This window comes from Octopus sinensis, linkage group LG19 (assembly GCF_006345805.1).
Source record: "Octopus sinensis linkage group LG19, ASM634580v1, whole genome shotgun sequence".
NCBI classification, from domain to species: Eukaryota; Metazoa; Mollusca; class Cephalopoda; order Octopoda; family Octopodidae; genus Octopus; species Octopus sinensis.
The window spans coordinates 41,296,380-41,308,768 of NC_043015.1; the positions used below are offsets into that span (position 1 = coordinate 41,296,380).

Genomic DNA, 12,389 nt, shown 5'->3' on the forward strand with positions numbered 1-12,389 from the left:
TGTGTGTGTGTGTATGTATATATATATGTGTGTGTGTGTGTATGTATATATATATATGTGTGTGGTGTGTATGTATATATATATGTGTGTGTGTGGTATGTATATATATATGGTGTGTGTGTGTATGTATATATATATATGTGTGTGGTGTGTATGTATATATATATATGTGTGTGTGTGTGTATGTTATATATATATATGTGTGTGTGTGTGTATGTATATATATATGTGTGTGTGTGTGGTATGTATATATATATGTGTGTGGTGTGTATGTATATATATGTGTGGTGTGTGTGTATGTATATATATATGTGGTGTGTGTTGTATGTATATATATATGTGTGTGTGTGTGTATGTATATATATATATGTGTGTGTGTGTGGTATGTATATATATATATGTGTTGTGTGTGTATGTATATATATATATGTGTGTGTGTGTAGTATATATATATATATGTGTGTGTGTGTGATGTATATATATATATATGTGGTGTGTGTATGTATATATATATATGTGGTGTGTGTATGTATATATAATATATATGTGTGTGTGTATGTATATATATATAATGTGTGTGTGTATGTATGTATATATATATATGTGTGTGTTGTGTATGTATATATATATATGTGTGGTGTGTGTATATATATATATGGTGTGTGTGTGTGTATTATATATATATATATATGTGTGTGTGTGTGTATATATATGTGTGGTGTGTGTGTGTATGTATTATATATGTGTGTGTGTGTGTTGTGTATGTATATATGTGTGTGTCTATTTGTATATATGTGTGTGTGTGTCTATGTATATATATGTGTGTATATCCCTCTCTCTATTTCTATCTTCTCTTTCTCTTCCCCTCCAGTTTATCACTTCTTCCTCCCCATCTCTTTTCTCATTCACACCAGATTTCATTTCATTTCATTCCATTTCATTTTCTTCTCTTTCCAGGGGCATCTTCTATCAAAAGTCTATGAACAGATTTTACTTTGTGATGAAACAATAAAAAATGTGAGTACTGCCATATTGTTGCTTTTCTTCTTCCATCCTGTACTCTAATCCAATTGAATGAGGATCATCATCATCATCATCATCATCGTTTAACGTCCGTTCTCCATGCTGGCATGGATTGGACGGTTCGACCGGGGATCTGGGAAGCCAGAAGGCTGCACCAGGCTCCGGTCTTATCTGGCAATGTTTCTACAGCTGGATGCCCTTCCTAATGCCAACCACTCCGTGAGTGTAGTGGGTGCTTTTTACGTGCCACCTGCACTGGACCCAGGCGAGGCTGGCATCGGCCACGGTCGGATTGGTGCATTTTACGTGCCACCTGCACAGAAGCCAGTCGAGGCGGCACTGGCTTCGGCCACGATTCGGATGGTGCTTTTTACGTGCCACCGACACGGAAGCCAGTTGAGGCGGCGCTGGCATCAGCCACAATTCGGATAGTGCCTTTTACGTATCTCCAGTCTAGGGGTCCTGGCATCTGCCAGGTGCCAGTCATAGGATTGGTTCAATTTCGATTCCGATTTCGATAATCCAGGGGACTCTGCTAAGCTCTGTTTGCAGGATCTCTATGGCTGGATGTCCTTCTTTACCATTTTACAGAGTAACTTGCAAGACCTTTTTTTAAATCACGTTAAACATATTTCTTTAACCAGTGTAATCCTAATTCTTTAGTCTTTGTAATGATACTTGTTTAACCACTGTAACCTTATTTTGCAGGTAACTGTTGAATATTTTGATTTATTACACAATATGACCGCAAGTGTACCTCTTCAGGTAAATTTCCAGTGTTTTTTCTCTGTGTGTCTGGTGTTAAATTTTCAAGCGTGGAAACAGGGCTAAAACTGTAAAAACAGAAGTCAAGGGATTAATTTGATTGAAGGGATTATCTAGCCAATTTGGAGGCACAATGGCCCAGTGGTTAGGGCAGCGGACTCGCGGTCGGAGGATCGCGGTTTTGATTCCCAGACCGGACGATGTGTGTTTATTGAGCGAAAACACCTAAAAGCTCCACGAGGCTCCGACAGGGAGTGGTGGCGACCCCTGTTGTACTCTTTCACCCCAACTTTCTCTCACTCTCTCTTCCTGTTTCTTGAGTAATGCTACGATGGACTGGCGTCCCGTCCAGCTTGGGGGAACACATACGCCATAGAAACTGGGAAACTGGGCCCATGATTCCTGGCTAGGCTTGAAAAGGGCGCATAAATATAAAATAAAAATTATCTAGCCAAATAGTATGAGATGATGAAAAGCCAAGAGAAAAAAAAACAAGGGGAAAGTCAGAATTTAAATTGGAAGGAAGATGGGTGCAGTTAAGGTGATGGATTAAAATATTGTTTAAAAAGAAGGGGACAGGAAGGTGGATGGGTGCAATGCATAAAAACAACCACAGTCATTATGATTATAATGACAGATTAAAGTATTTTAGGGAGGAGTGAATGGGAATTGAATGTATTGTGGCAGAGACCAAGTGGCAAAGATTGAGTGGGTGGTGGGTAATAATCTTTTACCGTAATTACATAGACCCATACAGAAATACATGCAATCCTATTCATATACTATTTCTTTACTACCCACAAGGGGCTACACACAGAGGGGACAAACAAGGACAGACAAATGGATTAATTCGATTACATCGACCCCAGTGTGTAACTGGTACTTAATTTATCGACCCCGAAAGGATGAAAGGCAAAGTCGACCTCAGCAGAATTTGAACTCAGAACGTAACGGCAGATGAAATACCTATTTCTTTACTACCCACAAGGGGCTAAACACAGAGGGGACAAACAAGGACAGACAAACGGATTAAGTCGATTACTTCGACCCAGTGCCTAACTGATACTTAATTTATCAACCCTGAAAGGATGAAAGGTAAAGCCGACCTCGGCGGAATTTGAACTCAGAACGTAACGGCAGACGAAATACGGCTACGCATTTCGCCCAGCATGCTAACGAGTCTGCCAGCTCACTGCTATTCATATAGGTACAGGAATGGCTGTGTGGTAAGAAGCTTGCTTCCCAACCACATGGTTCTGGGTTCAGTCCCACTGCGTGACACCTTAGGCAAGTGTCTTCTGCTATAGCCTTATGAGTGGATTTGGTAAACCGAAAATGAAAGAAGACTGTCGTGTGTGTGTTAGTGTATGTGTGTCTTTATGTCTGTGTTTACCACCCTCACCACTTGACAGTCAGTTTTGGTGTGTTTACGTTCCCGTAACCTAGCAGTTTGACAAAAGAGATCAATAGAATAAGTACCAGACACTTTTAAAAAAAGGTTTTGGGGTCGATTTGTTTGACTAAAACCCTTCAAGGTGGCACCCCTGCATGGCCACAATCAAAATGACTGAAAGAAGTATACAATAAAGTGATGTCCATTTTCTTATATCACTGCCATCCTAAACCCACATCCTTGTCTCTCCAACAGTTCAAAAGACTCTCAGAAAGCAGTAAGCAATACACACCAGCCAGTAAATATGCAGAATATGTGCGTAGATTGCCAAGCAACGGTGCCCACCAAATAGAAGAAGAGGTGTTCAAACCTTACATCCCTACTACAAAGTGAGTACATCTGCGTTGTTTCTTTATTATATTAGCCCCAATCTGGCCCCCATATATGCTACTTGTTTTATATTCTGACCAGTCAGATCCAGCCTATCACACCCATCCTTCAATGTCATTCTAGAAATATGCAGTCGCATCACCAAGATTTCAAAGCCATGAGATACTATGAGAGAAACTCTGGTCTCAGCACTGGGGGTGGCAGGGATTTATCTCCCCACTAGCAATATAAACAAGCATGTATTTTGCACCAAAAGCCAATATGAGAGTTTCTCTCGTGATATCTACTGCAGTATAGCCTGTTCTAACAGAACGTCTGCGTTTAAGTGGGAATAAATATTACCATACTGTAAAGTAGTCAGCTGTAGGAAAGGCATCCAGCTGTACATTTCTGTACCTTTCTAGTGTTTTATGTACCTGCACATCTGCTGCACACAAAGACTACTTTCTGTGATTCTGCTGCACCTCTTATATGTCCATAGCTTGCACTAGGTACATTCTATGGAGTTTCTACCAAAACCTTTTCTACATATCAAGAAGGGCCCGTCTCCCTGTAGTTATCAGTGATTTGTTTTTCTTTTCCTACTTACTAGGACTTTGGTCTTCGCTAAATTAACTCTAAGGACCTTTGATTCCAGACCTTGCTTCCACACCTGAAATTTCTGCCTTAGTTCTGGCAGTGATTCAGCAATATGAACAAGGTCATCGGTACAGAGGAGCTCCCAAGGGCAGCCAGTCTTAAATTCTTCTGGTGTGTCCTGAAGGACTATGTTAAACATGAGGGTCTGGGAAAATATATTTTATGGTTTATTATTGTTGTTCCGTGCCTGTGGCACATAAAAGGCACCATTCGAGTGTGATCATTACCAGCATCACCTTACCGGCACTTGTGTCCATGCTAGTAGGGTGCCAAGAGCACCATCCGAGCGTGATCATTGCCAGAGCGGCTATCTGGCTGGTGGCACATAAAAGGCACTATTTGAGCGTGATTGTTACCAGCGTCACCTTACTGGCACCTGTGCCGGTGGCATGTGTAAAAAGATTCGAGCGAGGTCGTTGCCAGTACCGCCTGACTGGCCTCCGTGCCGGTGGCACATAAAAAGCACCCACTACACTCTCGGAGTGGTTGGCGTTAGGAAGGGCATCCAGCTGTAGAAACTCTGCCAGATCAAGATTGGAACCTGGTGCAGCCATCTGGTTCGCCAGCCCTCAGACAAACCGCCAAACCCATGCTAGCATGGAAAGTGGACATTAAACAATGATGATGATTATTGTTGTTTGTATTTTGAATTATATATACATGGGGGCACCAAAATATTTTAAGTTCTTAGAGCCTTTATGGATCTAAGCCTAGATTCAAAGATAGGGGTTCATTTCATATTATGTCTGCTACTGTGAATTCAATGACAAATCAACCATCAAATCAATCAAGATTTATTATAACCAAAACAAAAGTGGTTCATGTTTATATATTGCGTTAATAGTTGAGTATTTAGGTTAGAATCTTTGCTATGAACTTTTCATTCTCCATATGTCTTTTTTTTTCTTTTTTCTTTTCGCATTTAGACCTGATGATAAGAAGCCCTATGTGACCAACAGCCCATCCTATTCATCAGAAGCACCATCACAGGAAGGGTCACCATCGTGTTATGATATTACTGATGGAACTCATGGCAATAGTGGTATGTCGTTATCATCATCATGTTTATTATTATATTATTATTATTATTATTATTATCATTATTATTATTATTATTATTATACTAATGTGAGGTGCTGAGCTGGCAGAATCGTTAGCACATCAGCTAAAATGCTTGACAGCATTTTGTCCATCTTTACATTCTGAGTTCAAATTCCACCAAGGTCGACTTTGCCTTTCATCTTTTGGGGTTGGTTAAATATGTACCAGGTGAACACTGGGGATGATGTGATTGACTCTCCCCTCCCCCAAAATTGCTGGCCTTGTGCTAAAATTTGGAACAATCATGATATTGGGTTGGTGCATAAGGAGTCTCACTCACATGGGACTCCTTATACAGAGTCTGACCACCTCCTGAGAACCTACACCTGAGGACCATCATGGCATCCGATGTACCTTTTCAAACCAGACAATATTTTGAAAAGACACCCACATAGATTGCATATCCAATTTGGACCACCAAGAGTTTGCAGTTAAGTTGCGATCTTTGTGGATCTTAAAATGTCTTTTGAGGCTTCCGTTGGATTTGCAAACCTTCTGGCATACATTGCATTGAAAGGTGTGTACAGACATATAGGCAGAATTGTTGGTGGAGGTTCGTTTTCCTTGGGTTCGCAAATGAAATTTGAGCCCAGCAAAAGAAAGGCATGGTCTGTCACATGCAAAAAGGTCCTTGTAATTCACATTCTCAATTGTAACATTAAAACCCATATATGCCCATAAAAAAATGAACTCTTAAAATTTCACCATATTTAGATTAAACGTTATGGTAATCCTTCACAATCTGGGAGAGAAGGACAGTTTGGAACTGTTAGCTATGGGTGTCGGCTACCTACTGGACATTTCGTATGGTCAGTCAGATGCTTCCTGGTGAGTTTGTGTTCAAACAAGTAGGGGCAGGTTTTGTGTTGTGAAAACGCAACCAGGGTTATATATGGGTCAACTGGCACTCTGTTGGCAATGATGATGAGGGTCCCAGTTGATTCTGATTAACGGAACAGCCTGCTCAGGCAATTAACATCCAAGTGGTTGAGTACTCCACAGACACATGCACCCTTAATGTAGTTCTGAGGGAGATGCAGCGTGACACAGAATGTGACAAAGGTGGCCCTTCGAAATACAGGTACAACTCCCTTTTGCCAGCTGAGTGGACTGGAGCAGTGTTAAATAGAGTGTCTTGCTCAAGGACACAGTGCACCAACAGGAATTGAACTCGTGACCCTACAATCATGAGCCAAGTGCTCCTAACCTCTAAGCCACTTGCTCACACACACACACTGTTACTGTTTCACCTCATCAGCCTTTTTTCCTTCATTGATTATCTCAACTCATTTTTCTCTCTTTGTTTCCCTCTAGGATCTCGAGGGTCCAATATAAAGGAATGGTCTTCAGGAGATCTTGCCAGTGACTCGGATAGTACTCCTTCTGCGGAATCTTCCCCTCCTGTCAGTCCTCGAGGTCCCATCGCATTGCAGACTTCCAGCGTCAATTCCCTGGAAGACTTGGTTCATGGAGATGGGGAAGATTCAGAATATAGTAAGTATTTTTATTTTGTTCAATTGTAACTTAAGAAATTATTCCTCATCATTTAATATCCATGTTCCATTGCCAGCATCAGTTGGTTATTTATTTATTTATCATATCCGAATCGTGGCCGATGCCAGCGCCGCCTCGACTGGCTTCCGTGTCGGTGGCACGTAAAAAGCACCATCCGAATCGTGGCCGAAGCCAGTGCTGCCTCGACTGGCTTCCGTGCAGGTGGCACGTAAAATGCACCAATCCGACCGTGGCCGATGCCAGCCTCGCCTGGCACCAGTGCAGGTGGCACGTAAAAAGCACCCACTACACTCATGGAGTGGTTGGCGTTAGGAAGGGCATCCAGCTATAGAAACATTGTCAGATAAGACCGGAGCCTGGTGCAGCCTTCTGGCTTCCCAGATCCCCGGTCGAACCGTCCAACCCATGCTAGCATGGAAAACGGACGTTAAACGATGATGATGATGATGATGGGATGCTGGATAAGAAGAATTTTTACTGCACCAGGCAAAAAAAAAAACTAAGCACCTTTTCTTCTGGTTCTTTATGTACCAAATTCAAATTCCGCCAAATTCAACTTGGCCTTTCATTCTTTCTGGGTTCACAAAATAAAGTATCCCCTGGCCGTTGCCAGCCTCGCCTGGCCCCCGTGCCGGTGGCACATAAAAAGCACCATCCGACCGTGGCCGTTTGCCAGCCCCGTCTGGCACCTGTGTTGGTGGCACGTAAAAAGCACCCACTACACTCACGGAGTGGTTGGTGTTAGGAAGGGCATCCAGCCGTAGAAACATTGCCAGATCTGACTGGAGCCTGGTGCAGCCTTCTGGCTTCCCAGACCCCAGTTGAACCGTCCAACCCATGCTAGCATGGAAAGCGGACGCTAAACGATGATGATGATGATGATCAAATATACTGGTCAATGTAATTGACTAAACTACCTTCTCACCAAATTCTAGGCTTTACGTCTATTATAGCAAAAATTATTATCACCTCCGCCTTTGTGAAGGTGGGGGTATTGTTTTTAGCCATGTTTGTTTGCCTGTGGACAAGATATTTTAAGAACCGCCAGATGGATTCAGATGAAACTTCCAGGGATGGATGGCCTCGTGACTGGCACAAACTGAATAGATTTTGCGATTGATCTGCTACTGGCAGAACCATTAGCATGCTGGACGAAATGCTTAGCAGTATTTCATCTGCCGCTACATTCTGAGTTCAAATTCTCTCAAGGTTAACTTTGCGTTTCATCCTTTTGGGGTCAATAAAATAAGTACCAGTTGAACACTGGGGTTGATGTAATCAACTCTTCTCCTCTCCCAAAACTGCTGCCCTTGTGGCAAAATTCTAAACCATTCCTCTTTGGCCAAGCCCTTATCAACTTTTTCAAGTTACACTTGAAAAGGAAAGTGAAAGTAGAGAGGAAAGTGCTGCCTCCCAACAATGTTGTTAAAATGTGGGCGGATGTTGCAGGAATGGTCTGAGTGAACTATTCTAAGCACGCAACTCTGGATCAAGGATTGATGAAGAGGAGAGAACACTTGCCCTAGAAGTCAGGGCAATTGTGGTTTTTGTGGGGTTTCCACAAACACCCCTTGTAAATCTTCCTTTTTTTGAGGATAATCCCATTTTATTTGTATTGCATTGTCCTCTACCGTCTCTGATGTTTTTATGCGAACCCTAAGTGCTTAATAAAGAAAAGGTTATCAAGTTAAAAGAAATAATTGTCGTTATTTTTATTGTTATTACTATTAATTAAAAGAAATTGTTGCAGATGTTATTATTGTTAAGGCAGCGAGCTGGCAGAATCATTAGCATGCTGGACGAAATGTCTAGCAGCATTTTGGCCGTCACTACATTCTGAGTTCAAATTCTGCCAAGGTTAGCTTTGCCTTTCATCCTTTCGGGGTCAATAAAATAAGTACCGGTTGAACACTGGGGTCAGTGTAATCAACTCCTCTCTTCCCCCCAAACTGCTGCCCTTGTGACAAAACTTTAAACCATTATTATTATGATTATTATTATTATTATTATTATTATTATATTATTATTATCTTCATTATTATTATTATTATTATTATTATTATTATTATTATTATTATTACTATTATTATTATATTATGATTATTATATTATTACTACTATTATTATTATTATTATTATGATTATTATTATATTATTATTATTATGATTATTATTATTATTATTATATTATTATTATTATTTATTATTATTATTATATTATTATTATCTTCATTATTATAATTATTATTATTATTCTTATTATTATTATTATCTTCATTATTATTATTATGATTATTATTACTATTATTACTATTATTATTATTATTATTATTATTATTATTATTATAGGTCAAACAAAATCTCAGAAAGCGTCAGACACTTCATCTGGTGTTAAAGTAAGTAACTGCTCAAATTTTTTCATTTTTTTTTTTTTTAAATACACATTTACTCGATTCGTTTTACCTGGAGTGGGTAGGTGGGTGGGTGGGTGGTGTTGTCCTTGTATTGCTGGTTGTTAGAAATGGGAGATAATTGTGCCAGATGTAACACACTGAACAAAGATTTCTGTTGTGATATAATGATATATAAATCCTAATTAAATACTGACATTGATGTAATCAATATCCACCTCCCCCCCCCACACTACTATCATTTAAAATTGCTGGCCTTGTGCCAAAATCAAAAGCCATCATCATTATTAATTATTAAGGTGGTTAGCTGGCAGAATCGTTAACATGCCAGACAAAATGCTTGGTGGTATTTCGTCCGTCTTAAGTTCTGAGTTCAAATTCCGCCGAGGTCGACTTTTCCTTTCATCCTTTCGGGGTCGATAAATTAAGTACCAGTTACGCACTGGTGTCAATGTAATCGACTTAATCCATTTGTTTGTCCTCTCTGTGTTTAGCCCCTTGTGGGTAGTAAAGAAATAGGTATTTTGTCTGCCGCTACGTTCTGAGCTCAAATTCTGCCAGGATCGATTTTGTGTTTCATCCTTTTGGGGTTGATTAAACAAGTACCAGTTACACACTGGGGTCAATGTAATCACCTTAATTTCTTCCTCCAAATTTTAGGCCTTGTGCTTCCAGTACAAGAGATTATTGTTATTATGAAGGCAAAAGCAAGGAGCTTGCACAATTGTTAGCATGCCACGCAAATTGCTTAATATTTCATCTACCGCTATGTTCTGAGTTCATGTAAGGAACGCCATTTGAGTGTGGCTGATGCCAGTACTGCCTGACTGGCCCTCGTGCCGGTGGCATGTAAAAGCACCCACTACACTCTCAAGAGTGGTTGGCGTTAGGGAGGGCATCCAGCTGTAGAAACATTGCCAGATCAGATTGGAGCTTGGTGCAACCTTCTGGCTTGCCAGTCCTCAGTCAAACCATCCAACCCATGCCAGCATGGAAAGCAAACGTTAAACGACAATGATGATGATGATGATGATTTCTGTAGTAACACATTGCCTGTGTTACAATTGATTTTGAAAATAACGAAGAACTCAGTAAAATAATTATGTCATTATTAATCTGGAATGAAGATTTTTGATGACTTTAAAATGGGAAGGTCCTACATTAGACTCTGGGATGGTCTCAGTGGGTTGGTATCGAAAGGGTTAACCCAGTGAATTGGCAGAACTGTTAACATACTGGACAAACTGCTTAGTAGTATTTTGGCCGCGTTTGTTTTGATCTCAAAGTCCACCTTGGTGGACTTTGCCTTTCATTCTTTCAGTGTTCATAAAATAAGTACCAGTTGAATACTGGGGTCGATGTGTTCGACTAGGCCCATCCCCCAAATTTCAGGCCTCGTGCCTAAAGGAGTATTGTTGCTGTTGAGCGAAGCGGTCTTCATCCCAGAGCTTGCAAGATGGGAGAAGTCCGAATCGTGGTCCTTTGCTATTCGTAAGACCCGCAGAAGAGAAAGCAGGTCAACCCCCAACACCGAGAGCATCGACGGATGGATGAATGCGCATCCAGGCTCAGCGGGTTGCGTAGGAAGTCGGGGTGCTGTTGTTTTTTTTATTATAAACCTTATGTGATTTCTTTATTTGTTCCAGTTACATCAAACTTTCCTTGGTAAACATTGTCACACGTTTGGCGTTAATTTAGAAGACCATTTAAAGACATTTAACACTGATGTTCCACATATTATTAAAAAATGTCTCGGTGAAATTGAAAGAAAAGGGATCACAATCAAGGTGAGATAACTGCTTCCCCCTTTTCTTTTCTTTTTTTCTCATATTATCGGCATGGTTATATAGCAGGAAGTTCGCTTCCCAACCACATGGTTTCTGGTTCATTCCCACTGCATGATACATTGGGCAAGCATCTTCTAGTTTAGCACCAGGCTGGTCAAAGCCTTGTGAGTGGATATCGTTGACAGAAACTGAAAGTTGGCGGCGAGCTGGCAGAATCGTTAGCACGCCGGACGGAATGCTTAGCGGTATTTCGTCTGTCTTCACATTCTGAGTTCAAATTCCGCCGAGGTCGACTTTGCCTTTCATCCTTTCGGGGTCGTTTAAATAAGTACCAGTTACGCACTGGGGTTGATATAATCGACTTAATCCGTTTGTCTGTCCTTGTTTGTCCTCTCTGCGTTTAGCCCCTTGTGGGTAGTAAAGAAATAGGTATTTCGTCTGTCTTCACATTCTGAGTTCAAATTCCGCCGAGGTCGACTTTGCCTTTCATCCTTTCGGGGTCGTTTAAATAAGTACCAGTTACGCACTGGGGTCGATATAATTGACTTAATCCGTTTGTCTGTCCTTGTTTGTCCTCTCTGCGTTTAGCCCCTTGTGGGTAGTACAGAAATAGGTATTTCATCTGCTGTTACATTCTGAGTTCAAATTCCGCCGAGGTCGACTTTGCCTTTCATCCTTTCGGAGTCTATAAATTAAGTCCCAGTTGCGTACTGAGTAAAACTGCTTTCTGCAGTTAATGGCAATATAATTTTGAGGGAATATGTCCACTTTCCACATTCAAAATAGCTAAAATGTAATCATTGCTTTGTTGTTGTTGTCCATCACTTTTACCTGCTCTTCTTTATTCTGTTTTCTTACTTCAGGGTATCTATCGTGTATCCGGGGTGAAATCCAAGGTAGAAAGTCTATGTAAACAATTTGAGGCTGATCCAGATGGTGTGGACCTTGAACAGCAGCATCCCAATGTTATAACTAGTGTTCTTAAGATGTACCTCAGACAGGTAAGAGTATTTCGGTTAACTTGCTAATGTTGTCGTCGTTGTCGTCTTCTTCTTCTCCTCCTCCAACCAGGACTCACGCCATTAGCCACAAAGAATAATCTCTAATTCGAGCCTACCCTAAGCTACTAAGAATACGTGTGGCAACTTGAAGATCCACCCACCACACGCAATAGACTGGCGGTAGCACAGGGGCGAAAGCTACGTTGTTATCCTCATTCCGTAAACGATGACTTTTAACGGGTGGAGAGCTGAACCATGGTTCCTCTGCTTTGTGGCAGAAGTAGGAAAAAAGAGTGAGAGAAAGTTGTGGTGAAAGAGTACAGTGGGGTTCACCCACCCCACTTATATATATTGTGTGTTTGTG

General features: G+C 40.9%; 1 protein-coding gene across 4 annotated transcripts in view; it reads left to right on the plus strand.

Moving 5' to 3' along the window:
* The window catches only part of LOC115222166 (rho GTPase-activating protein 45), a 181,861-nt gene that overhangs the window by 138,558 nt on the left and 30,914 nt on the right, over window positions 1–12,389 (plus strand). For all 4 annotated transcript variants that reach the window (XM_029792311.2, XM_029792308.2, XM_029792310.2 and 1 more), the window contains 8 exons: window positions 958–1,017; window positions 1,732–1,788; window positions 3,437–3,570; window positions 5,137–5,252; window positions 6,626–6,805; window positions 9,176–9,222; window positions 10,884–11,024; window positions 11,888–12,025. In XM_029792311.2, coding sequence (XP_029648171.1) covers window positions 958–1,017; window positions 1,732–1,788; window positions 3,437–3,570; window positions 5,137–5,252; window positions 6,626–6,805; window positions 9,176–9,222; window positions 10,884–11,024; window positions 11,888–12,025 — 873 coding nt within the window. The remainder of the gene's footprint in view (window positions 1–957; window positions 1,018–1,731; window positions 1,789–3,436; window positions 3,571–5,136; window positions 5,253–6,625; window positions 6,806–9,175; window positions 9,223–10,883; window positions 11,025–11,887; window positions 12,026–12,389) is intronic.